This window comes from Lates calcarifer, linkage group LG12 (genome assembly GCF_001640805.2).
Source record: "Lates calcarifer isolate ASB-BC8 linkage group LG12, TLL_Latcal_v3, whole genome shotgun sequence".
In the NCBI taxonomy this organism is placed as follows: Eukaryota; Metazoa; Chordata; class Actinopteri; family Centropomidae; genus Lates; species Lates calcarifer.
The window spans coordinates 13,963,365-13,989,021 of NC_066844.1; the positions used below are offsets into that span (position 1 = coordinate 13,963,365).

Here is a 25,657-nt window from a genome sequence, read left to right on the forward strand (position 1 = left end):
ATCATCACATTTAGATGCACATACTTACATCAGAAGATGATGCTCTGAGAAAACGCACTTATTCTCCATCCTTCCATTCACAGTGACAATGATTCAACGTTTTTTATTTTAGATAATTGAATTAAATTAACTTTTTATATTATTTGTGATATAATTTGATGATGATGACTAACTGCATTGCTGGTAAGAGAGGAGAGTGTCTGGCAGAACAGAAAGTGGCGTCACATGCATAATAAGTGTTTTTTTTTTTTTTCTCTCCCTCTCTCTCTCTCCCATTGCATCATACCAGAACTGGATTTCATGTCAACACCAGAAATACAGAACACTAAAACACAAATCACACATTTTTTTTTTTTTTAGCCTAGGAGTACTAAATAGCATAGTAATCTGCAGCCATTTACATCTTAAAAGACCTCACTGTGCCCTGTGAAAAGCAGATCAAGAATGTAGAAAATGCGAAAAGCACTTTTATGGTAATGGACACTCTTAACACTTGTGTATCCGCACTTACTGCACTCCCTCTAGATCCTGTAGCTAAGAAACCAAATTAACAGCTAATCAGTGGGTTTGGTTAATGCCACTAGGCCCATTTTAGGGATGAAAGTGTTCTTTTCCTTCCTGTGTCTCTCAGTATCTCATTCATATTTCAATTAAGTATGAATAATCAAGCTTTTACACATTTTCAAATTAACCATCTGCTGTTTACAGGCTTTAATGGACAAAGCGGAAGTGGGCCTCTGCACTGTTTTGGAAGAATTACTAGGGTTACTGTGAGGATGATGGTCTGTCTATTCTTTATTTCATTCATATGCCTAGTTATTTGTGAGTTCAGTATTATACAATGCTTCTGAACAGTTCATTGCACAGAAGAGTCTGTTCCAATTCCCGTGACTGAAAATGTCACACTGTGATTTTAATGGGTCAACTGCAAATAAACCAGATCACTCAAAGTTGTCAAACTATGGTTTCCAAAGTTTACATTACAGTTCTGGAAACCTGGCAGTCCATGGCCAAAACCACAAGTTGATATCTGTCTATATGAGAATGGTTTATTGACCTGTCAATATATATTCTCTCTGTAATAATTTATTTGTAATAAAAAGAAAAAGAAAAAAACATACGTATAAACAGACCACAATGGTGTGTCATCTTCACAAACCCTCTGACCGCCAGTAGCCGAGTCAGTGTTTCTGACAGCAAACTGCACACACAACTGCAGTCTTTATCTCATGTCCTTTCACACTTTGACATGCACAGCATGATTCCCTCTTTGAAAGGCAGTGTGTGCGCTTCTGTTTTTGACATTATATATGTTAAATGATGTATACATTGACAAAAACATCCAGTCACATAGATGTAATCATTCAGAGACATGTTCACTACAGTCCAAAACATGTGACACATCCGAAGGAATTATTTGTACATAGGAGTAGACAGATCTGCTGCGTATGATCTGATGGAGATGGGAGTTCCTGTTATGTTATAATGTAACAGAAGGAACTATGGATCCCATTTGATGGGTGAGATGTCAGCTAGTGGAGATTCAAATAAAGATGCAATGTATTATTTCATTATGTCTGTGATTTTATTAGTTAGCTACTTGCAAATGAACATTTTTTGTTAAGCATATTACTTACTACTACTACTACTACTACTAATAATAATAATAATAATAATAATAATAATAATAATACGTCATGAACTAAGAAATAGCCTTATTCCAGTCATGACAACAATGTCTCTTTGATTAGGAGTCTCAGTTTTATATAAAGAGAGTTCCATTGTAGTTTAAATGGCTAAAGAACTACATTACCCAGAGAGTGCTGCTTCTGTATAAATAGTAACGAAAGGGGCGTTCCCTCAGTGACATGTGGAGGAGGTAAGAAGCGGATTGTTGCCGAGGACGCATTCAGCTGTCAGAGATAACGCCGCTCAGCCTGCTCTTACCTGGAGTTTCACCACCATGGACTTAACCGAGGATAGCGCTGTGGAAATTATCCGGTGCTGACCCACTTCTTCACACGTTTCTTTCTCTCTCCATCTTTGACGCCTTCTTTCATTTCTGCCAGGTAAAGTCCTCATGTATCTGTAGTTTTCCCAGCTAGGGCATTGTTCATTTTGTCACTGAGCGGTACGCATCCCTGTCAAGGAAGTAGCCCACGCGCTCATTTGTTGCTGTTGTTTTACTGTAGCTCGTGTGGGGGGAAAAAAGAAAAGAAAATGAGGCGACATGATATTTAATTTAGCTAGCCGGAATGTTTGCATCCCATTTGGTATCCCAGAAAATATTTCAAATGTGTCAGAAAACGTTCAAATTACTTTGTATATTTTGATATTTAGCAATGCAGAATAACAAACTTTATGGTGCATGTATCTCAGTTGTATGGAGTTGTGTGGGACCTCTTGATCTGAGTAAATATAACCTCCAGCTACATCACCATACGCACCAATCAATATTAGCCTATATATTTAAACGTTTATTCAATGAAAAAATGCCATATTTTGTGCTTTCCTACTCTTTGGTGTTACAACACCATGAGTTCACCCGGTATTTCAAGTTAAAATGATGGTAAAATTGAGTATGGGTGGCTTTACCGAGAACAACATCCATGTAAACAGACCACACAGACTATTTAACCTCTGTAAGCGGTGATAAGTTCTGTTACACAGGCTTACATTTTCTCTCTACCTGGGAACAGACTATAGGACGGTGACCTACATTCAAGTAGTGGCTTCACACAGCTAACAATAGCACAGTGCACATAAAAACTTATTATTATACTAATTTCGTGTTTATCTTTATTACATTTCTAATAATTCCTTACATGTGGTTTACACAAATGTATCTGACTTGAATAAGCTGCAAAGTAAGGCAGTAATTAAATTTCCGTTAAATTTTACTAATGATTTTACAGTAGGAGGTGCTCTGAGGATGGACCTAAAAAATTAGAATGATCTGGACCCAAATGACCACAATGCCCAATAACAAAGTCAGTATCATAAATATAATCCCCTTAGATGATCATGACCTCTGATGTTTACAATTTATTCAAAAACAAAATCAGCTATTGACAACCCATTAAATCATAACATGCAAAAAGCAAAGGTTTGATATTTTTACTTGAAGGGATTTATACAGTCTGTGATTGTTTCAGTTAAGCCATAATGGTTCAAATTTTGTGATCTAGGAGACACTGCTATATGTCATGATGTCTTTAATGACCTGTATTGTCAATCTTTTGCAGGTGTAGGCAACCCTGAGCAACCATGTCTGACAAGATGTCCAGTTTCCTCCATATTGGGGACATTTGTTCCCTGTATGCAGAGGGCTCCACCAGTGGATTTATTAGCACCTTAGGGTAAGTCTCCTTTTTTATGAGGGCTTTCACGACCTTTTGTCTGTTTCCACTTCCCCTTTTGCCTCATGTTGCACAATTCCTTGTGGGGTTGCTAGATAGATGGGGCCTCTGACAATATTGTCCTATAGTGCTGAATACACTACTATAACACACTACAGGCTACCAAATAAACACAGTAATACATGTAACGATTTACATGGTTGCTGTTTTAAGCAAAAGAGACGGTTGTGTAGATGGGGGACGGATGGATATAGTGGCTTGATTTGATGCCTCTGATTGGTGGCAGTAGACTGTCAGCATAAGCATTATCCATTTGTATGTACCCATTTGTATGTACACATTTTATGGCGAATAAGTTACCTGATTTCAGTTAAATAGGGGAAACAACTTCCATATGAACCATGTAGGAAAACTTTGTTTGAGTCATACAGAGACAGATGCACCAGAGGTAATAGTTGACCTACAGAGGTAAATGGACGATTGCAGTGTGGAATTGTTGCTATCCGTAAACACAGACAGTGAAAGTCCAACTCCTTAAAATGCATCTAATTTGTTGCATAATTTCACAACTTTCTTTTGAGGGTGTAAGAGTAGAGGGCATCTTCAGTTATACAAAGTTATTTAGTAGTATTTTTCTATTATTTGATTACTATTTTTGCAGTGTAAATAATTCAGGCTACGTAAATAAATGTGACTTGACCTGACTTTTTGTATTTTTATGTATTTTATGGAGTATGGTAAACACTTTTCACTGTCTTAAAAGCTCTTTTAAAAAGCAGCAAGGATAATGACTCAGATATATACAGGTATGCACTTCTAGAATAGTCTGCGGTCAGTCAGTTAGTCAGTGGGATGACTGATTTCAGTCAAATGTCTATCTGCCCTTAATCTGATGGTTTTCTCTTATGAATGTGGAGCAGTCTCGTGAGTCACTTTGAATACCAGTGTGTGCCAGGTGTTACGAATGTAAAGGCAAAGGTAGTCTCATTTGAGAAGTGGTAAGGCCTGTAGAAGTAATTTTTCTCTTTTTATTTCCTTGATATTCTGGGCTCAGTTGGTACTCTGGCCTCAAATTACCCTGTCTCTTCCTGCTACGTGCTGAACACCATTTATTTAAGCACTTGATGTCTTCCCTCCTCCCTAATTGTAGGCAAGGAGTTGGTGCATCTCATTATGTGCGAATTGAGCAAAGCTTGACGTAGAGTTTACAGTCACAGAAATAACAAAAGGCCAAAAGAAAAGTGAGGTTGATTGTTGATCTAAATGTCCCTGCCCTGCATATTTGACAGCATATCTGTCGCTAAATTTCTGTGTTACTCTCTCGCATCAAGTCTGTCTCTCTCCTCTGCCTCCTTTCTATTTTCTACCCCAGGGTGTTTGTTTTTCTTCTCCTAAGGTGGAAATGAGCACAGCATCTGTGTTGTCCTCTCCTCCTCCTCTCCTTTTTAAGTGCTGCAGCCTTCCTCCTCCTGGCATGCCACTATTCTATTTGCCACTCACCAGAGGCCGTGCCGAGCTCTCCTCCTTGCCATCTCTTGGAAATTATGCTTTCACAGTTTAGTGTTGTGCGTCACCCACCATGGCAACAAATGTGTGCCAGCATGACAGAGCTCATTTGTTAAATTTACTGTCTCATGTTTTATGCCTAGTAATCACCCCTCCCCAACATACACACACACACACACACACACACACACACACACACACTCTTTCACATGCCCCCCATCCCTCACTATAGTGCTCTGTTAAAGAGAGGAGCTCGGGGGACGCACTGTACCTATAAATAGCATTATTGTATTAGGTGTTGCTTTTGCAGCCAGCAAACTCAATGTGACCCCTGACAGATGCCTGCAACCACCTGGACCACTGCTAGCTCAGAGAGGGTGGCACCCAACATCTTGATGCTAGGAGGCTGGGACACAGGCATGAGGTTTTTTCCCAGAATGCAAGAAGAGGTCTTTTCTTGACCTTTGATAATGATGACCCTTGAAACCCTTATTGGACCATGGCCCATCGATGTGTCAGTGTGATCAAGGCTGTGGCTCTTGGCAGAGAATCTCACCCCATGCGCTCTCCCCCTTCATCATGACACTGCTTCTGCGGTGCAGTGTATACTGCATGAGCTATAAAAAGATGCAACTGACTGGACCAACCAGAGCATCCTACTAAAGTGTTGTATTTGTGCTGATCTACTATCTCCTAGTATTCCCTGGGGTTTCCCTAGAATTCCTGTGTATTATATTGCTGTCAAGTTCAACAAACTGTCTCACCAGCATACATTGAACGCTGTTTGGAAAAAATCGGAAGACAAGTTGGAATAATAGTAATACAACAGGGAATAATAAAGTAGCACTGCATTCTTCAGGAAAGGCTGTGGTTCCCCTCTCATTTACAGGTACAGTGATAGTACAATCTGTCATCAGTGCCCCAGTTCAGAACACTGTCATTTTCTCAGTCCTTAGTTGGTAGCTTCTGCTACACCAAATATTTCCCTCTTTAATACTCTGTGATATACAGTACTAATTTCAGGCACAAATGCAGAGCAATCCTGTTATGCTTGCTCCACTCATTCTAAGCTTCAGAAAGCTACGTCTGCACTATCCTTGTAGTGTGGCGGATCATACTCTTGAAGTGGGATGCAGAGATTTAGACAGTTTAGGCCGCATGATATTAGACACTTTTAACTCAAGTCTTTTGAGCACGTCTCCAACGTGATGTTTTCTGTCAGTACAATGAAATACTGTATGTCTTGATCATGCTGTTCATGTGTTGAGGTCTGTTTAAGTTGTTGATGTGTCTTGAATAATTGACTCATCATATGGATTGTTCTGTCCCCAGCCTCGTGGATGACCGTTGTGTGGTACAACCGGACACAGGCGACCTAAACAACCCACCCAAGAAATTCAGAGGTAAGTCCTCAAAATCACTTGCCTGTAACTTAATGATAATTCGACATTTATGGTACAAGTTTGGATTGCTGGTAGGTGTTATGTCAGATGGGTCAGATGTGTTGTAGAAGTCAGAGATGCAGGCCATAAACTACAAGATTTGATTCCCTTGATTTTGAGCAGGTGTCTGCCATAGGAATTGCTGCCAGTTGTGGCCACTGGTGCCTATCACAGCAAAGATACTTTTGAAAAGCATATGTTAAATCTCAACAATGTTTTTCTAGTTAAATAAAGATTACATTAAAAAATGCAGCAGGAATATGTAAGACGAGATAAGACAGACTTAGATCAGTGACATTCTTTTCTTATATCGAAAACTAATACAAGTGTTACATCAGTATTTAATATTAAAGTTCCGAAAACAGGACTATTCAGGTAGATAGGATATGATGTTGCTTGCGTCAGTCTTTCCAATATGCAGGTGTATGTCTTGTGTTTTGTTGTATTTACTTTTTTTGTGCTGAACCTACTATGTTTCTTTGTTTTTTACTTATTAAGGGTTGGTAAAATGATTGTCTCCTAAGTTGTTTGTCATATAGTTTGTTCTGAAGGAATGTATATGTAAACTCAAAATTCTCCCCTCACATTGGTTTCTCATGCTGTTAGATCTTTACTAAAAACTCATTTAGAAGATGGACAGTAAGTGGCTGTGTTGGTACAAGCCCCCTCTGTCTTCAGAGCAGCTTGAATTCTTTGATTCCTTTTTGTTAACAAGATGTTTAAAACGCTTCATAGTGATTTTCCTCCATGCTAGTTCAATACTCTTGGTTCAATAGTGCTTGCAGATTTGAAATCACACATTCATGCCATGACCCTCCTCCTCCATCAAAAGGTGCTTTATTGAAATGAAGTCACTTTTGTATCCCTGAAAGTGTGTTTTGATAGTAATTGTTATATTGACATATTGTATGGTTTGTAGCATTTATTTGAAAAAGGGGTTGACTGTGGTTATGATCACCTGCTTAGCAACAGTGCCCATGTGTTGTTTTATTCAGATATGCTTGCTTGGTAAGGGCCCAAGGGCATTTTCATATGAAGTACGATTGTTTTGCGCTGTACCTGAGTATGATTGCCCCGCCAGTCAGCTTTCACATTAGTACTGTTGTTCTGTGCCTTAGTGCGCTTGTGTATCCACACACTCCGATAAAGTAGGTGGTAGTATGCACCTAGTTAGTTCACGATCTGTCAAGAAACATTAAAAGAAGACTACACTACATGATGCTAGACTACACCACAAACCTGATGTGAATAGTACCTGAGTACACACGAGGGTCGAGTGGACTCAAATCTGGGCCAAGTCCCTGATGTGAAAGCCCCCTAAGAAAACATTTGGCACACTTTTATACAACTAACTGCTGCCTGACACTTACAGGAACCATACATTTGTGCAGTTTTTATGGCAAATTCTGACCCTGTCAAGAGTGTGTCATTTAAAGAAATGGAAGATCATTTAACCAGACAGACCACAAACCACAACAAGTGTAACTGATGTGGTAGCCACTAAGTCTATTTCCAAATTAGCTGCCACTTCATAGCAAGTACATTTCCAGTTGATTCGGTAGGGCTCTTAGTGAGGTCTTTAGTAGATTAATTAAGAGTGAAATGACCCATTTGCCAATGTCAATTCCATCTATTTGGAACAGTGTTCCTTCCAGACTGATTAAATTCAGTTGACCTTTTTATATATGGGAAGCCTTGCAGGTTGTCATTTAACATATTTCTGTCATTGACATAATTGATGCCCTCTTATCATCCTTGAGTGATGATAACCAGGACACACAGACTCACTAAACGCGTGTATATATATATATATATATATATATATATATATATATATATATATATATATATACACACACACACACACACATACATATACATACATACATATATTCTATGTATTATAGTCAGTCAGTTTAAGTTTGTAATGACAAGTAGCAAAAACCAGCAGAACCCACACATTGTAAGTGTATTTACAGTTAAACTGCTTTTGATAAAGATGAAAGTTTTCATTTTATGGCCTAGGATGAGTAGTTTCTAAAAAGGGCAGGCCTAGAATCAAATAACTCTTGTAGTGTTTGTGAAGACCATGCACAGATCAATTGTTGATTTGTTTCAGTTTCCCTTACCATTTAAACTATTGTACAGGTCAGTTATCCAAAGACTGATGTTTCTGTCTAATATAGTTTCATTTAAATAATTGTGTCTCAAAGAGGTTCTGTCCAAATTCTTTAGCATATCTCAAGAAAAGTTAGATAAAGTAAAAAATTTGGGGAAAAATATTTTTTTCTTATGTTTCATTTTCTATTCCATATTCTGAAGACTGTTGTTGAGCTGCTTTAAACAACTACTTTCAATGGAAAGTAGCTAAAGCCTGCTCACAAATCTGCTACATTTTGCTAAATGATAATGATGTAATACGCTAATTAGCATAATGACATTGTGTTGTATTCGCATTCTGCTTAGTGTCTGCTGGTCTGTTTGCTTCTCTTCTACTCTCTGGGCTCATCTATGCAGTACTTTAATACAGCCTAATTCCCTAATGAAATGGTGACTGAAATGAAGCCCATTAAAATCTGTGTAAAGCAGTAATACTAATGTGTTCTGAATTAGTCACATCACAGAGAAATGTGCAACCATCACATCAGTGGATTACTGGTGAATTCCCATTGTCTCCAGTGAAACTTTGTAAAACTAACCAGAGTGAAACGGTCATTTAATCTGAGCTGTTCTGCGAACTCTTGCACGATGCATTTGCAAGATGACGGCATAGCTAACTAGCCAAAACTACAATAACTTGCAGTCGTGCAGGAGGAGCGCTGATGCTAACGTAGTGCTGCTATTTATAACTGTTACAGTCTTAGGGGCGGTGTTATGCTGAGTGGTGGCTCCAGTGCATCATTGAGCCACCGTTTCAGACCCGCCCATAAAATCCTGAGAATGAAACTAATGGAAAGCTGTGAAATGGTCTAACTCCACAATGCAGCAATACATAGTTTACAGGCTTTAGACATTTGCACTGACTTTAAGACTATATGTTGACCAGCAATCACTTCTTAGCCATTTCCAAACTGCTGCCCTGCACTGCTAAAATCCTGATTCTATAACCATAATGTCATCTGGCAAAATCACCAGACACATAAGTCAAAGACAGGGACTGTGCTGGGATTTCAGCTATATTTACAAAATGATCATGCAGGGAGAATGTTAATAGCTCATTCATGTCAGCTGCCATGCAGTCAATTGAATGAGACACATAAAGAGGCCTGACCTTGTGCTCTTGGGGCAATGCTCTTCAAGGATAGCAGCTAAGGTTTGTCCAAAAAGTTGCTTGATGTGTCACTATGGTGCTGATTTGAAAAAAAAAAAAAGTTTCTAAATGGGTCTGAAAAGTCTGTAAATTTAGAAGCAAAGCAAGCAATTGGCAACACTGTTTGTAAATGTTCCCCGATGACATAGTACAAACTGTTTGAGCCAATTGAAAGAGCAATGGCCAGTGAGGAAACTCCAACACTTGGTCATCTGACCAATGATGTAACTTCATCACTCAGTCAGTGACAGACATCCTTTTGCATTTATTGGACCAGCCGAAAACAACATTTGTGAAACTGAATTTTTAAGAGACTGACGCAGAAATGTGCTGAACTGAATGCTAATGTTATGTAGTTTTGTAGTGTTTTTATTAGATCACAGCATTTTCTAACTTGCTTGTAGAACACTTAGCTCAGCAGCTGAGCATATTGTTGTCTGATACAACACCACCACAAAGTACAGCCTCAAAGCCTACCACAGAATTGAGTTAATACAGAAGTAATAAGTAGCCTGAGTTATAGTTATCATTTATGCAAGCTTTTTTCTGCAGGGCTATTTTACTGTATTGTATTACCTCTTACAGGTGTTTCTGATTGTCTGGTCGCTCTGTGCATATCTGGAAATAGTGATTTTTAGCGAGCTAGTTGTTCTGCTGATTGTTCTGTATCCAGCGTTGTTTGTCAGACAGTATGTCAGGGTGTGCATATTGATTTGGATTTTGCAGTTCCAGTGATTATTCACTAGTTGTGTCACAGCGGGTGCTGAGCATGGCTGTTCATCGGAAACAGTTTTACACACGGATTTTTCCCAGAACTGAGAAAAACACTAGCATGTCTGCTAGATCAAGAGACAACCTTGATGTTCGAACAGCACAGTGTGCCCTGGACCCTGCTGGAGCTTGATAAATGCATGACAAATAAAGATTTTTAACACTCTTAGAGGGAGTTCATCATCTTAACATGAAGACTTTCTTACTAGAATTTCTTACTAGTGTCTAGTTTTTGTCTAGTCAAATTGATGGTCGACCTCACAGAAGCCACAATTCAAAACAAATTAGAACACAAGCAAATTGAAGGTATAACACTGTGGAGCAGTATGGTGTAGATTGAATTAAATCTTTGAAGTAACTGAGTCACCATAGTACACTCTACTGCAAAGGTGAGTCATATTAGGTTTTATACATATAATTATATCATTTTATGTAATTTTCATATAAACTCAGAACTGCTGAAGTTATACAACAGTTATAGTTTTAACTGACAAGAGCAGAGTGTGTGTTAAACAAACAACGTAAACATGACATCCTGAGCTGAGCCATGTAGTAAGAAAGGGACATACTAGCTTTAATTCAAGCAATTATTCCTCTCGCTGATTTATTTTAATGATGGACACAAACAAGTGTGCAGAGCCTATTTTTGGTTTAAGATTTAATCTGACAAAATGTTGATACTGAAATTAAGATATGGATTCAGTAATAAAACAAATGACTCAAGAGACCTAATAATTATAAATTTTAGTTTGATTTAATTCAGTTTAGGATTCTGACCTGTGGACATAGTGTCTACTGTATGAATTTAGTTAAAAAGAGTCAATGTCTTTCAAATGAAGTGACTTCTCTAGGTTTGCCATATCCTCTTTAACACCTGTTACCCTTCTGTACTCTTCATTTTTTTTGACTGATGCACCTGTGTGCCCGGTTTCAAGTGCCAATGATTTGGCATCATTACCCTTTGTAAAATTACCTCATAGGAATGATGCCTCAACAGCTGACACTTTGACCTACTACCCACCTCAGTGTTAATGATGTAATTGTGGTCACATGACTTGAGATATTTACCCTTATTTCTGTGAGATGTTCACATTATTTTGTCTGTATTTTATTTTACTCACTCATTGTAGTAGGACACTGTGGCTCCTTTTTTCACTGAAACTGGCAATAACACAAATCAGTATTTTTAAATATGATTCCAGAAATGGATGATCATGTCATATACTCTCTACCATGACTGATTCCCTGACAGTACAATTGCAAACATATTCATTGTGTTATTTGCTATATATTATACAAGCCGTGCATTCAATAGCTTTTGTGCCACACTCCTGCCACAACAACTATCCATATTTTAAGCCGCTGCTCTTCCATTTGTGGATGCAAAGAAATGACTTCACTTGTAAGTTTCTAACTGAGCTATTCAAATCATATTCAAAACTGTGGTTTAACATGACAGAACTGCATTAACAGCAGTGTGACTGACTCAACTAAATGTTACTGGTATCAAGCTGTGTCACCTTTCAGGTACAACATGGCCATACACATAATTCACAAATGCAATAGCAAAAGTAGACCATATAAAATAACAAAACATTAAAGCTGCATCATGATGGGGCGCCCCCATAGCCGAATTGATTGGGGCGTGTACCACATGGGCCCAAGTGCCCTGAGCAGCTGGTCCCCGGATCGACTCCCGGTCTGGCCAGACCTTTACTCTCTCTCCCTGTTTCCTGTCTCCTCTCCACTGTCCTTACCGAATAATGGCGAAAAGCCCACCCCCCCAAAAAAAAACTTCATTGTGACTTATTTTACAGTTTTATTAGTTATTTTTATTGAAGAACATAGTTTCCTCATTACAAAAAATAGCGTATTAGGCACTGTTTATGAGTTAAGTTAGTTCTCTAAAAATTTAAAAGTATTGTAAAATTATGTTTAACCGCGAGTTCCAGTCTCTCCTCTCTTATTAAGGCCAGTATTAAACAGAAGCAAAGTTTACCAGACTAAATCCTAACATCACTGATGAGTATTAATAGCACACTATTTAAAAAGTCTGTATTGTACTGTGGCACAGCATGTTAAACCTTGCTACTTTTTCTCTGATCTGAGTGGCTAATGTATGAAATGAAGGGGGGTTGTTTGTGTGTGTCTGTGTGTTACCTTGGTCCTCTGTAGCCTAGCTTACACATTTTCACCTTTGTCGGTGCTATGTGACGTATCTAGTTTGTGTGTTTTGTGAAAATTGTCCATGAGTGTTTTGTGCAAAAGGATGGAAACTAGGGCTGGTGGCAGAAATCCCTTAAACAGACATCTCAAAACTTGGACAAATAGAACTTAAACTGTCTTCATAGCTAGATAACAAATAGGGACAAGTGGTAAAATGTTTGCAACTTTTATGAAATGACCCTTAACCCATAAGAGCCCAGACCCATTTCTCCTTTTAGAAAAACGATCAGTTATCAATTATGGGGGATGTAAAACAGACTAAATGGATGAGACGTAAACAATGTTTTATTTTTTTTATATTTTTTTTATTTTCTTGGGGACTTCATGAGTTAAAAGTCAACATTTAAAGAGTTGGTGGCACCTGTGTCACTGTGGGCTCTTATGGGTTAAGTAAGGTGTTTGAATCACACAGTAAATTTGCATACATTTGTCACAAATTAAATGAAACTAAATCACTCAGAATTACTGCTCCAGTTTCTATTCTTATTCCACACATGGCCACACAAAACTCAAAAGATTAAACGAATGAATTCCTCACAATTAGCAGGTTTTTGGAGGACATAAGCAACTAAATATGTAGCCCTCTTGTAGCATAACCCGTTGTTATATCACCAAAAAGGGAAAGAAAAGCAGAAAAGAAAAGCAGAATGAGCTTCCATGCTGTCCAGACAATGGACTACATACAATACTTTTTTGTTTAAGAATATGTTAGTTTGTTCTTCGTAATTCTTTGTTGATAAAGTTTGACAGAGATACCACTGCATGCAAGGAGTGAGGTTCTCCTATCACAGTACCTTCTCGTTCTAGAGCCTGTCAACATGCCTAGCTGCTTACTACCACATCAGCATGTGAAAATGAAAACTATTTGAAGTTTCCAGCTTCCTTTTTCATAAGGACAAATTAAAGGGACAACACACTCAGCAAAATACATACACACACACACACAAACCATTTACTCCAAGTGGTAAAGTCGTGCACATAGATTTTACAGTCATAAAAATAAAACAAAGAAGAGAGATTGCAAGAGAGATAAACAGGATTCTCACACAACCTATGTCTGTCAACTGTTCTGTATACTTCATTGCTAATGAACGGTCAATGTCATTTACTTCTTTTAAACAAAACAGAGCATGGTTGAGTAGAAGTTTATTATCACAAACTGACTGAAGATAAAGAGAAGTAAATGAAAAAAACTAGCTACTGCAATGTTGGTGTTCCGTTTAATAGGGGAAGTAATGGTTATAGTGAGATGCGTGGAAGCCAGTCCGTAGACTACAGAAACCAGCAACTGATTGAAATGGGTCGTGCATGATGATTGACATGGAAGCACTGTATTTGGTCAGGTCATAAGGACACCTGATACAGTTTAGAGGTCTTAAAAAATGTAAGCCCTCATTTTAATCAGGTGTATAGCAAGAGCCAAAAGCTGCAGGGCCTTGAGTGTTAGATTTACAAACTCTGGTTTTGGCCTAAATCACTCCCTTGGTGTTTCATTTACCACTCCCACAATATATTGTGGGATTGTAAGCAGAAAGTAGTGTACACATCTTGGATGCTACTTTTTTTCACTTTTTTTTTCCCCAAGTCACCATATATAAGGCCAACATTTCAGAGAATTTGGAGACATGAATAAAATGAAGGATGGTAAATATAATGTCCTGCACTCAGTCACAACCCTTTACTACTGTCTAGCTGGTCTGCTCAGTTAGTTAGTTAAATGTCCACTAGGTATGTTTGAGTGGCTACAGAGTCAGAGGAAGTTTTTTGAGCAGTCAAAACTCAATAATGAAAATAACACAAACAACAAAACTTATTTTTTACTTCTGCAGAACAGTAACAAAATAACTTCCCTGCTAGATCATGTGTTTGTTTTTATTTGTTAAATTGGGTGAACCATAGAAAAGAGTACTGTTGTTGTTAATATACTTGTTCTTTGTGTTATATATAAAAAAATATATTAACTAACCTGCCATTACCCCTTCATTCATTATCCCTGGGTCAATGCTGTAAACCTATAACCCAAATACCTCCTTCTCCATATTTTTTTTCCTAACCCCATTTGCTCTTCCCTCTCAGACAGATGTTCTCCCAGTGCCCCATTTTCAGTCCTTGGCCTCCTCTTTTCCTGTCCTCCTTCTTCTACTAAGTGCCCTTTGATCTCTGATTTTAGACAGAGGTTGCCAGAGTGGCTATTTTTACCCTGGTCGTGGCTCATCAGGTCCCCTGTTCCAATTAACGCATAGCTATACTGTGTGAAGCCACTGAATATTAATTAATTAAACATTTTTTTAGCATATTTACAACCTGTGTAGTGATTTCTAGTAGTACAGATTCCACACAAGAGAATGTGTGTGTACTTATAAGCCTTTCTGGCAAATATTATTATTATTATTATTTTTATTTTTATTTTTAAGTATATTTTTGCTGGATAGCTGAGCAAATAAAGCAGGAAGACTGAATGTCTCTTATCCACTAACTGACTGTCTGTTATTAAAAAGTTTGTAACAATGCAAATTTAACTGCAAGGTGGCCCTGCTGGCTGTAAGGGGCCTCTGGTGTACCTGGAGGACAGCTGCCTGCTCTGCTTGTTTGGTATTCTAGCCTCAGTGATCTCAGACACTGCTGCCACCAGATGTGTACCATGTGTAATTCTGATACTAGGGGTGTAAGGGATTTTCCAAATCTATAGTTTGGTTCTGACTTCAATCTTTGAGCCATGGTTTGGTTCATACTTGATTTCTTTTTTATGTTTTTGGGGGGTAAGGGCTTGTGGGGTTAACTAAAATGTTACCAAACTGCTGATTTGAAAGTACCCAGGGGTCTGCAATCTCTAAAACCAGCCTAACTTACTGCAGAAGTGATCCCTCAATCTTGATGGGACCAATAGTCACATAACACATGCAGCTGTAAGACAATAAAATAGGTGTAATGTGCAATATTTCCAAGATATGCAGCTTACCCTAACTTTAAATAAAATCACAATTTCAGGAATTACATATGTTCTAGTGTTAGTTGTGCAATGAAAAATGAGTTTTGTCACATCAGTAATTAGTCAGTAATCAGTAATAAGTAATGATAGCTCAACAGGCTCCACCTGCAGTGATGGCAGCAATGTCAGAGTTCCATCTTCTGTTATTATGACACAGTTTTGTGGACATTTCTATTGTGGTTTCAGTCTTGCTTTCAGAATCGTTACACCCCTAGTTGATATGAAACTGGAGTTTTTCTTGTAGAACCCAAGGAGTTGTAGGTCAAGTACCATTATACTGAAAATCAAATATTTTTTGTATTGCCTTAAGCCTTAGGTTTTGTTTTTCTCATAAAAAAAGTTTTTCTACAAAATAGTCAAAATCATATTTTTTTAAAATGTGACTGATTAAAAGAGAATTACAGTTTTACTCTTATAAAAATTACAGTTAAGTTACTGTCATTTTGTGACAGCTGAGATGATGTTAGTGGTGTGGGTTAATAAAGTGTGAGGAAAACTTCTCCTTGGCATTGGTCTTTTGAGTTGCATCTCTCCTAAGATTGGGTCTAGCAGGCAGGTGATCAGTAGAGGGAAACATTAATAATATATGATGAGGTTTGGCTTTTCACGTTTCTCTTCTTGTGTCCTTTTCCCAGACTGCCTTTTCAAACTGTGTCCTATGAACAGATACTCAGCACAGAAACAGTTCTGGAAGGCGGCAAAACCTGGAGGCAACAGCACCACTGACACAGTCCTCCTTAACAAACTCCATGTAAGACTGACATCACGTTCTCCAGAAATGTTAAATTCTGTAGTGTTGTGAAGAAAACTCGTTTGAAAAATGCACACTGTTGAAAGACTATTATGTTTTCTTGAGCATTTCTGTGCCCTGTTCTGTTTTAGCATGCTGCTGACCTGGAGAAGAAGCAGAATGAGTCTGAAAACCGCAAGCTGCTGGGAACAGTCATCCAGTATGGAAATGTCATTCAGGTGCGTTAAGGGAACCAATGAGATAAAGTGCTGTGGCTGACAGAACTGTTGCGGTATCTAACACCATGTATGACACTGTGTGCTTCATAATATGAACTGTAATTCCCTTTTAATCAGTCTGTTTTAAATAATTGCTACTGCACAAAGGTGTGCTATGAGGTTATGTGTTGTAAAGTCTTATCTTGTTTTGCTCATGGCTTAGGAATGGTTTGCACTCAGGTATGAGATAAAATAAAACTAAAAATGGTCATGCATTCCTGCCATGCGATTTGCCACAGGAAGATGGCATGTACCTTGGAGAATGTCCTAGTTGCAATGGTCTGTCACTCCAGTAATAAAGTGGAGACTAATTCATTCCTGGCTTACTGTAGACAGCAATTTTAAACATATATTTAAGAAAATGTCCTTCCAAAGGCCGTCTTAGTTTGTAACATACTGTACAAGCTTCATCCAGTCTTCTACTCTGCTGTGAAAGCCCATTGGTTCTAACACTATGTACTGTATCATGCTGTAGGATGAAAATGAGCATTTAGTTAAGTCAGTGGGCCTCAAAAGTCTGTAGATTACAGGCAGGTTGGTAATATATTATTTTAGGCAGGCCTGTTGATTAAAGACATAAAGATACCAAACTGTTCCAGGGGTGCGTATATTCAGTGAAGTGTTCCCTTGGGTCCTGCTGTGCCAGTCTGTGACATATTTCTATCTTTACCTGTCCCAACCTCTGTAATTGTTTCCACTGTCTGCATTATGCCATTGAGCTAGCTATGTAACTCTTAACAATGTAACTCAGTTTCTTGTGTTGCCAACAGCTGCTGCACTTGAAAAGCAATAAATACCTGACAGTGAACAAGCGCCTACCTGCACTGTTGGAGAAGAATGCCATGAGAGTGACTCTGGACTCAGCGGGAAACGAGGGATCCTGGTTCTACATCCAGCCCTTCTACAAGCTGCGATCCCTGGGAGACAGTGTGGGTAGAGCGGGGTGTGGGATTCAAGTTAATTGTGCTCAGCAGGAGACATTAAGGATGTATTTTTAGACTTTTCACAGGGTTTCAAAACAGAAGTCACATGGACTGGCATGTACCTTGGTTTTATAAGACTGGGAAAATTAAAAGTAAAAGACAAATCAGCACCAGTTCATGCTACAGTTTGCCCTTCCTTTGGCATAGTAATGCTCAATTTCCCATCAGGAAACCTTTGCTTTCGAACTCATAGTTATCAGTCTTTTCACATGTTTTTCAGTTGTTTTTGGTAGCTAGATAAGGTACAGTGCAATTTCCATGTCAGCTAGAATGGCACTCAGTAGAGCGCATACCTCCGCCAAGGCCAAACAACCCTGCACGTCTGTTTTGCATTTTCTTCCACCAGGTCTGGATTATTATCTGGATCTGCATCAAACTGTAAAAAACTCCTAGATCGCAACACCATAAATGAGATTTTTTTTCCTTCAAGATTTACACATTATTTCCTGAAAAAATAACACAAATGTCCAAAAATTCCCTGGCACAGTCACTCCAAGTGTGATTGGTTATCTACACCTCCCATGATTTATAGTTATGGGAAACTCCCAACAATTGGTGGAAGACAGTATCTGTTGTGCTGAGCACATAGCATAGCACATACCTCTTGGACATAACCTCTGCTGATCATGCTACAGTTTCTGCTAGTGGCTGATGGAAGTTGGCAGAGTTAAGTTGGCTAAGTGACTAATTAAGCTGTACTTTATTAATCGCCATGGGAAATTTTGTGTCCGATCCATCTTAAGCGGCAGTTGTAGGAACGAGGGAACAGCCCCAGTGCAGAGCTCAGTGACTGACTCTACTTCTGACGCCAGTGTCTGGGTCAAGGGCAATGGCAGAGGAAGCTACAGGCGGTGTAGTGATTCTGTGAAAACATGAAGATTTTACCTCAAGGTCCAAATGTCCATTGCTACTAAACTGGAATAATTACACTGAGTAGAAGTTGTTTTTTGTTGCTTCACACATACATTAAAATCAGTGTGAAACTTAACTCCAAACTGCTTCTCATATCTAAAAGTCTTGCTTGGATACTTGTATCTTTCGTAGAGTTCAACTTAAAACTCTGTGCACCCAGTGCTGCAAACAAACACAGAAATTAGCGGTTCAACCAAAATTGTTTTTATTGACACTTGCAGCTTTGGCTTGCACATATTTCTTTGTGGTTTGTGGTTCTTTGTGCATGCACAAGGTCAGGGCAACACCTTAATGATTCTATCTGATCCAGTTCTGTCACACACACACACAGTATGGTCCTTTACTCCCCCTAGTGTTTGTCTGGAGAGTAGCATGATCTAATGTACCCCTTACCTACATGTTATGTTCGCCTTGTGAGTAGAGAGAATAGCAGTGTTGAAGAATGATGGCTGATATCTTGGGAAGTGACATACTTATGGTTTGGAACTTAAACTGAGCACTCAATCCCACACAGTGGCTCTTTAGAGCAGTAGTATTTCATCTTGTTTCATTTTCTATTGCCCCTCACCGGATGAGTCTCTGTCTGTGTTAATTAATGTTAATTAAAAAGACTGTTGGTGCTGCACTAATGTATCGCTTTTGTCTAATAATAGATTCAGATTCATTTTGATTCTATTTAATTTATCTAAACTAAATGCTCTGTGAATGCATTATGTTGTGTTTATGTTTATTGCTCCTGCAGGTGGTGATAGGAGATAAAGTGGTTCTTAACCCTGTGAATGCGGGACAGCCTCTACATGCCAGCAGCCACCAGCTAGTTGACAATCCAGGATGCAATGAGGTACATGAACATTTGCCGGCTTATGGGGCTGTACGGCAAATAATGGTTAAAAGCCTGCATTATTGACATGGACGTTAAAATCCAAGAGGAAGTTACTCGTCTTAACCTTTAAATTTCTCAGTTTTTTTTCCCACATATTTCTTTCCTCTGCCTATCAGGTTAATTCTGTAAACTGCAACACAAGTTGGAAAGTTGTTCTGTTCATGAAATGGAGTGACAACAAGGAAACAATACTTAAAGGGGTAGGTACCCTCATATTTTTATATGACTTCAATTTATAATCAGCAGTTTTCACAAATATTTACATGTACCTTAATTAACTGGCTACACAGACATATTACAACACATTATACATGGTACAAAAAAATCAAACTTTTGAAACAGAATTTGTGAGACAGGAAAACCAATCAATGGTGAGAAAAAACTACTACAAAATATTGACATGAGTGAAAAATTCAACTTTTATATGTATGTATTTGTATGTAATTGCAGGGTGATGTGGTGCGGTTGTTCCACGCAGAGCAAGAGAAGTTCCTCACATGTGACGATCACAGGAAGAAGCAGTATGTCTTTCTCAGAACCACTGGCCGGCAGTCAGCCACTTCTGCCACCAGCAGCAAAGCGCTGTGGGAAGTAGAGGTTAGCACATCATGTTCTCCAAACGAACGTTATTATGTTTTCGAGTTTGTCATTGTGCTTGTAGTTAATGCAAGTGACCCAACCATGGAGGACAGAAAGCAACATGTGGTTTATATGGCTTTAGTGCAATAGAAATTATCACACTAAGATAACACAATTTATTTGGCATAAGATGTATTTGCACCTTCTTTTCCATGTTTTCTGCCATTACCAGGTGGTCCACCATGACCCATGTAGGGGAGGTGCAGGCTACTGGAACAGCCTGTTCAGGTTTAAACACTTGGCCACAGGGTGTTATTTGGCTGCTGAGGTGGGTGAGGTGTGTGTCAACTTCCTTACTTTCTTGTCTTTACCTTCTTCTTTACCTTTTACCTTCTTGTCTGATATTGATAATGCCTTACCCATGCATACTGTCCATGTGCTTTCATATGAATGTGACTTGGCAGCATGAATTTTAGTTTAAATCAGCAAAATACTCTGACAGAGCCAGACAGCAGAAAGACATGGCTGTTATATGCACAGAGCAGGGACCAGAATCTGAAATTAATGATTCTGGGGAGGATATTTGACATGTTGGTGTGTTTCCCAGGTGAACCCAGACTTTGAGGAGGAGAATGCTGAGCAGCGGTCCTCGGTAAGTCCACCAGATCTCCTCTCCATCTAAGTGCTTAGCAACGTCACACTGGTTGCCCCATGGCTATCGATCTAATCCGTTCAATTTTTGCGGTGGATCTTTGCTTTCTGCTCTAGGTGGTGGACTTTACACCTTTTAATTTCCAGGTACTGTCATATAATCTTTATTTGGCTGCAGCAAACTAGCACAAACAACTGTCATTGTTATGTCTGCACATATGTCATGTTGTCTTTGCTGCTTTGTCATTCAGTTTATCTTTTGGCGTCTTTAATCATCAGTAACCCAACAAACTTTCATTTAGGTTGCGTGTGCCTTTATCTTAAGTAGCAGTAGATTACAGAGTGCTACCATGCCATCATCTCAGCGGATGCATGTCTCACTGTAAATCACCATTGGGTGGCAGTGTTGTACTAACCAACACTGACCTTGTCAGAGCTGTTGTGTGCACTTGTTCTCAACTATGTGCTAAGAATGCCCAACAATCTGTAGTAATGACTGAAGCTGATTTGTACACCTTGAGTCAGGAGTAAGAACTAATAAGTGATATCAGCTTTCAGTTGGGCCTAGCAGCATATACTCCTCTGCCTCATCGTGGTTGAGGAACAATAATGTATTCTGTCAGTGGTCTCAGTTCATTCATAGACTTCACTTTTTGTAGCTAGTGCTTTCAGCTTTCTCACTGCATGTTTTCTTGCTGTAGCTGGATGCAGATAATGAAGCGTTGCGGGGTCGTTTGCGAGCTCCCCAGGAGAAAATCATGTACACTCTGGTGCCAGTTCCTGATGGCATGGATATCTCCTCCATCTTTGAGCTGGATCCTACCACGCTGAGAGGCGGTGACTCCATGGTGCCCAGGTATAATAAATGTAAACACAACCTCACATACACACACACCAGAATCAGTTCCTTTAGAGCTGCTGAATTTATCAAATTTCACATAATATTCAGATATCACAGAAGAAGAATGTGACATAAGGGCATTTAATGATTAACATTAACAAACATTGACAGTCTTCGTTATTCTACCTACAACTGCACATGGAGGTTTTTGTATGTAAAACGCTGAAGACTGTTAAACACTTGAAGCATTAGCGTGCAAACATGTTTGAGAGAAGAAGAAAGTGATAATAAAATATCAAAGGCAAAGGCAGTGGCAGAGACCCCTCAAGGGGAAACTTGTTTTTGCTCTTTAATGGAAAAAAAACATGAAGGATGTTGGAAAATATGAGGAGAAATAGGTCGAATGACAAATATCTCAGTGCCACGTTGTCTAATCAGAAAGACCACAGTGATGTCAAGACTACCACAAATCTAACAGTGGCAGCAGTTAACATTTGACTCATGTATAGAGTTGAAGGGGAATTTGGAACATCAGCAGGTAGGGATTTTCTGAAATGACAAAAGCTCTTGTTCAGTTTTGCAACTATGGACAAACTTTTTTTGTTTTGTATGATCTCTTAAGTCTTGGTTCACAGCTTTTTGTTCTGGTCACTTGTTGACTGGACATTCAGGTGAGACATTGTTTAGGGTCGATTCAAAACTCAAGATATTGTGGACAGGTGAAATGTAGAAAGTTAGATTGTCTTGTCCTTTCACTTATTCATGTAACACTCAAACCCTCTGTGTGTGAAATTCAGTGTACTGGTCACCTTTAGATGGTACAGTCACTAACCAGGAAGAGGAAGGAAAGTCCCTGCATGGTATGAAACAGGAAACCATTGTAGTAAGGAGACATGGGTAGAAAATCCTTGATATGCGTCTGAGCTAAAACCACAAAAAACAGATGTTGTTTTAAACAATACATATGCCTTCACACGTCATTTGGCAGGTGCTTCAGCAGGATGTCTGCTTGTTACTCATACTACTTAAATATTATGTGGCATTTCTTGTACTTGCAGATAGTTAGAACATTTCTTTGTCATGATGTGTTGGCTGAACCTTGTACCTTCTGTATATTTTCAGGTGCACTGTGCCGCTGGTTTGTCCCTTTATTCTTATTGATGGGATTGTGTGAGAGGGAATGTATAGTTCTAAAATTACAATAGCACATGTGTCCATGTCACTGCACATCAGATAAGAACAGAATCTTTCCACCCTTTGTTAAAGCCTCTATTGTGTCATGTTGTCAGGTGTGTGTCAATATACCACCTATCATATACAGCAGTCTACTGCTGCTAGCACCTCCCATTCCTACCTGAAATAACCCTCAGACTTTAGCCAGGGGACTAATTAATACCTGGGAAAACCGGTACACAAAGGTAAGCTTGTTAGCTTTAGTGGGCGGTTAAGTACTGCCTGCCAAGAATATGGCTACTGCCAGATGTCTGTGCTGAAGGCCTGACAATCAACAGTACACACACCTACTCACACACGTGGAGCAGGCCTGATGCTTTGAGAATGAAGGACGTAGTTGGCTCGGACTGTACTATGTGTAAAGGTTTAGTGCTTAATGGAGAGGAGATGATGCTGTTCAGGTCACGACTGGCTAAGCTGTATTCATGTCACACACTTGGCTAAGGACAGCTATCGTAAGCTGTTTCTTCCCCACTCAGTTTTATTTACAAACCTTGCTCACTTGTTAGTTCTGAGTAGCAAGGAATGAAACTTATTTACTACTATACACTGATAAACTGATTTACCACTTTATTCTGTATCACAATACAACGTGCAATAAATCCTGTCTTTATGATGTGCATAATCTTCCATTTTTGCTGACACTGTTTCAGAGAGGTGTTGATTTATCATCATTTATGAGGCTATAGAAAATGATAGAGTGTTGGACTGTGTCATAGTTCTCTGTCACTCTCATGTCTGTTAATTGAATTTTCATTATGTTCTAGTTATAGTACTTGTGTTGAAAATACAGCAAATCATGTGAAGGTTATGAGGCTGGTTACTAGTAAGTCTGATAAAACCACTAGGTGGAGACAAATAGTAATCAAGTAGACATCATGTTTCAAGCAACTTTTATTGTAAGTCTTTGTGGTACTCTCATTCCTGATTTGAAGCTACTGACCTTTGACACTCACACACACACACACACAGGTAAGTACTGATAGTGACAGTGGTAATATCAATGTACTGCTACCTGAGCTCTAAACAAATAATATCATCTCAATGGATATTTTAACAAAGCAACAATATGAAATTATGTTTTTGCATTTTGCCCTTAAATATGTCACAGTAAACACACAAAATGGTGAGAGGGGGAGAAAATTCCTCTTTCACATCACATGTTATCCTCAAAGGAGTGTCCCTTCTCCTTCAGGTGCACATAAATTGCTGTGTCTTGACTTGAGGAGTTGGTCCTCCTATGTTGAGGCATGCTCAGCATGACAGGTTGTTTCCAGTTGGCCTCAGAAGACTCCTGCGATTGTAATGACTGTTGTCTCAACAGAACAGCCAGGAGTACTGACAAACCAAGTGACATCTCTGGCTTTGATAATGATCCATACAGAGATTAAATACTGGGGTCTTCCCACCAGTCAGGCAGAGCTGATGAACTGAAGCCTCTTGGATAAGAGGCAAAATGTCTCAGGTATCTACGTCTAAGTCAGATTATTGGATAATCATGACCTAGATGACTGAAAATCTTCAGACTACAAGTTTTCTTCTTTCCTCTGATACTTCTAGTTAAACTTTTTATGCACATTAGTTTGTTCTAAAGGTGTGACACGACAGAGTAAAGGCCATAGGATCATTAAAATGAAAGGGTTTTATTCCCCTGGGAACATTTATTTGCTATTCCAGTGTCTTGGTGATTGGCCCAACTGATTTTGGGATATGTTTTGTACTAAAGTTGACCCAAGTTAGCCTGAGCGTGACTCAAGAGGAAAGCTCATTGAGTGAAAATGAAAAGGGTTCATCTGAACATTAACTGTTCTCTGAGTAGTTCTCACAAACACATTTGCAGATGTTGCTAAAACAATGAACTGATAGGACATGGAAAGTTATGAAAAAATGAAGTATCTCAGTAAAGAGATGATGTAGATTCTGGGCAATGACCAGTAGTTAAAAGTCCAAAGTAATTTCATGTCAAAAAAAGTCTCTGATAGAACTAGTGGCTGTTGACCGCCACTCATATTTGTACAGCACTATGACTCTGGTCCTGTGCATTGTAGCTTGATTTATTGCTTCTTCCTCTCAAACACTTTTCTCTGTTACTTCTAGGAGTTCCTATGTGAGGCTAAGACACTTGTGTACCAACACTTGGGTCCACAGCACCAACAACCCCATTGACAAAGAGGAGGAGAAGCCTGTTATGTTACGGGTGAGTAGCGATTGACTCATTCAAAGATGTATAGCACTGTTGAGGTTTTCTGAACAGGTTTACAAAAAACAATTGATTTTTCCAGATTGGAACATCAGCAGTAAAAGAAGACAAGGAAGCTTTCGCCATTGTACCAGTTCCGCCAGCAGAAGTGCGTGATTTAGACTTTGCTAATGATGCAAGTAAAGTGTTAGCATCTATTGCTGGCAAGCTGGAAAAGGGTACCATAACACAAAATGAAAGGAGGTAGGTAGCTACTGAATTTCTCCATGAAATTCTGTTTTTGAAGTGCCCTGTAATCTTTTACCGAATATGTTTCAACCTGTACGCTCTCCAGGTTTGTGACCAAGCTTCTTGAAGATCTAGTTTTCTTCGTGGTGGACATCCCCAACAGTGGGCAGGATGTTTTGGAGATCATGGTTAACAAACCCAACAGAGAAAGACAGAAACTCATGAGAGAGCAGAATATCCTTAAACAGGTTGGTCTTAAACCTTAAAGACTGTAATTGCATTGCAAGGTTCTGTGTCTACATTTTTGGGAATAAAAACTCTTCCTCTCCATTTCAGATTTTCAAACTTCTCCAGGCACCTTTCACAGATAGTGGTGATGGTCCCATGCTCCGATTGGAAGAACTTGGAGACCAGCGGCACGCTCCTTTTAGACATATTTGCAGGCTTTGCTACAGAGTGTTACGCCATTCCCAGCAGGATTACAGGAAGAACCAGGTGGGCGGACACAACATCGCCACTCTGATTCCTGATACTAT

At 39.0% G+C, this 25,657-nt stretch overlaps 1 protein-coding gene across 16 annotated transcripts in view; it reads left to right on the forward strand.

Annotated features, from left to right (window-relative positions):
• The first annotated feature begins 1,876 nt into the window (after positions 1 to 1,876).
• itpr1b (inositol 1,4,5-trisphosphate receptor, type 1b) overlaps positions 1,877 to 25,657 on the forward strand; it is an 83,831-nt gene continuing 60,050 nt past the window's right edge. For 6 of the 16 annotated variants that reach the window (XM_051074627.1, XM_051074633.1, XM_051074631.1 and 3 more), the window contains exons 1-17: positions 1,877 to 2,069; positions 3,252 to 3,359; positions 6,198 to 6,268; positions 16,239 to 16,354; positions 16,486 to 16,572; positions 17,382 to 17,540; positions 19,249 to 19,347; positions 19,506 to 19,589; positions 19,840 to 19,986; positions 20,201 to 20,305; positions 20,576 to 20,620; positions 20,737 to 20,766; positions 21,321 to 21,475; positions 24,791 to 24,890; positions 24,976 to 25,136; positions 25,228 to 25,369; positions 25,458 to 25,616. In XM_051074627.1, coding sequence (XP_050930584.1) covers positions 3,268 to 3,359; positions 6,198 to 6,268; positions 16,239 to 16,354; positions 16,486 to 16,572; positions 17,382 to 17,540; positions 19,249 to 19,347; positions 19,506 to 19,589; positions 19,840 to 19,986; positions 20,201 to 20,305; positions 20,576 to 20,620; positions 20,737 to 20,766; positions 21,321 to 21,475; positions 24,791 to 24,890; positions 24,976 to 25,136; positions 25,228 to 25,369; positions 25,458 to 25,616 — 1,752 coding nt within the window. In that variant the 5' untranslated portion in view covers positions 1,877 to 2,069; positions 3,252 to 3,267. Of the gene's footprint in view, positions 2,070 to 3,245; positions 3,360 to 6,197; positions 6,269 to 16,238; positions 16,355 to 16,485; positions 16,573 to 17,381; positions 17,541 to 19,248; positions 19,348 to 19,505; positions 19,590 to 19,839; positions 19,987 to 20,200; positions 20,306 to 20,575; positions 20,621 to 20,736; positions 20,767 to 21,320; positions 21,476 to 24,790; positions 24,891 to 24,975; positions 25,137 to 25,227; positions 25,370 to 25,457; positions 25,617 to 25,657 lie in introns of all 16 variants that reach the window. The other 10 variants (XM_051074640.1, XM_051074632.1, XM_051074641.1 and 7 more) reach the window with 4 other exon arrangements.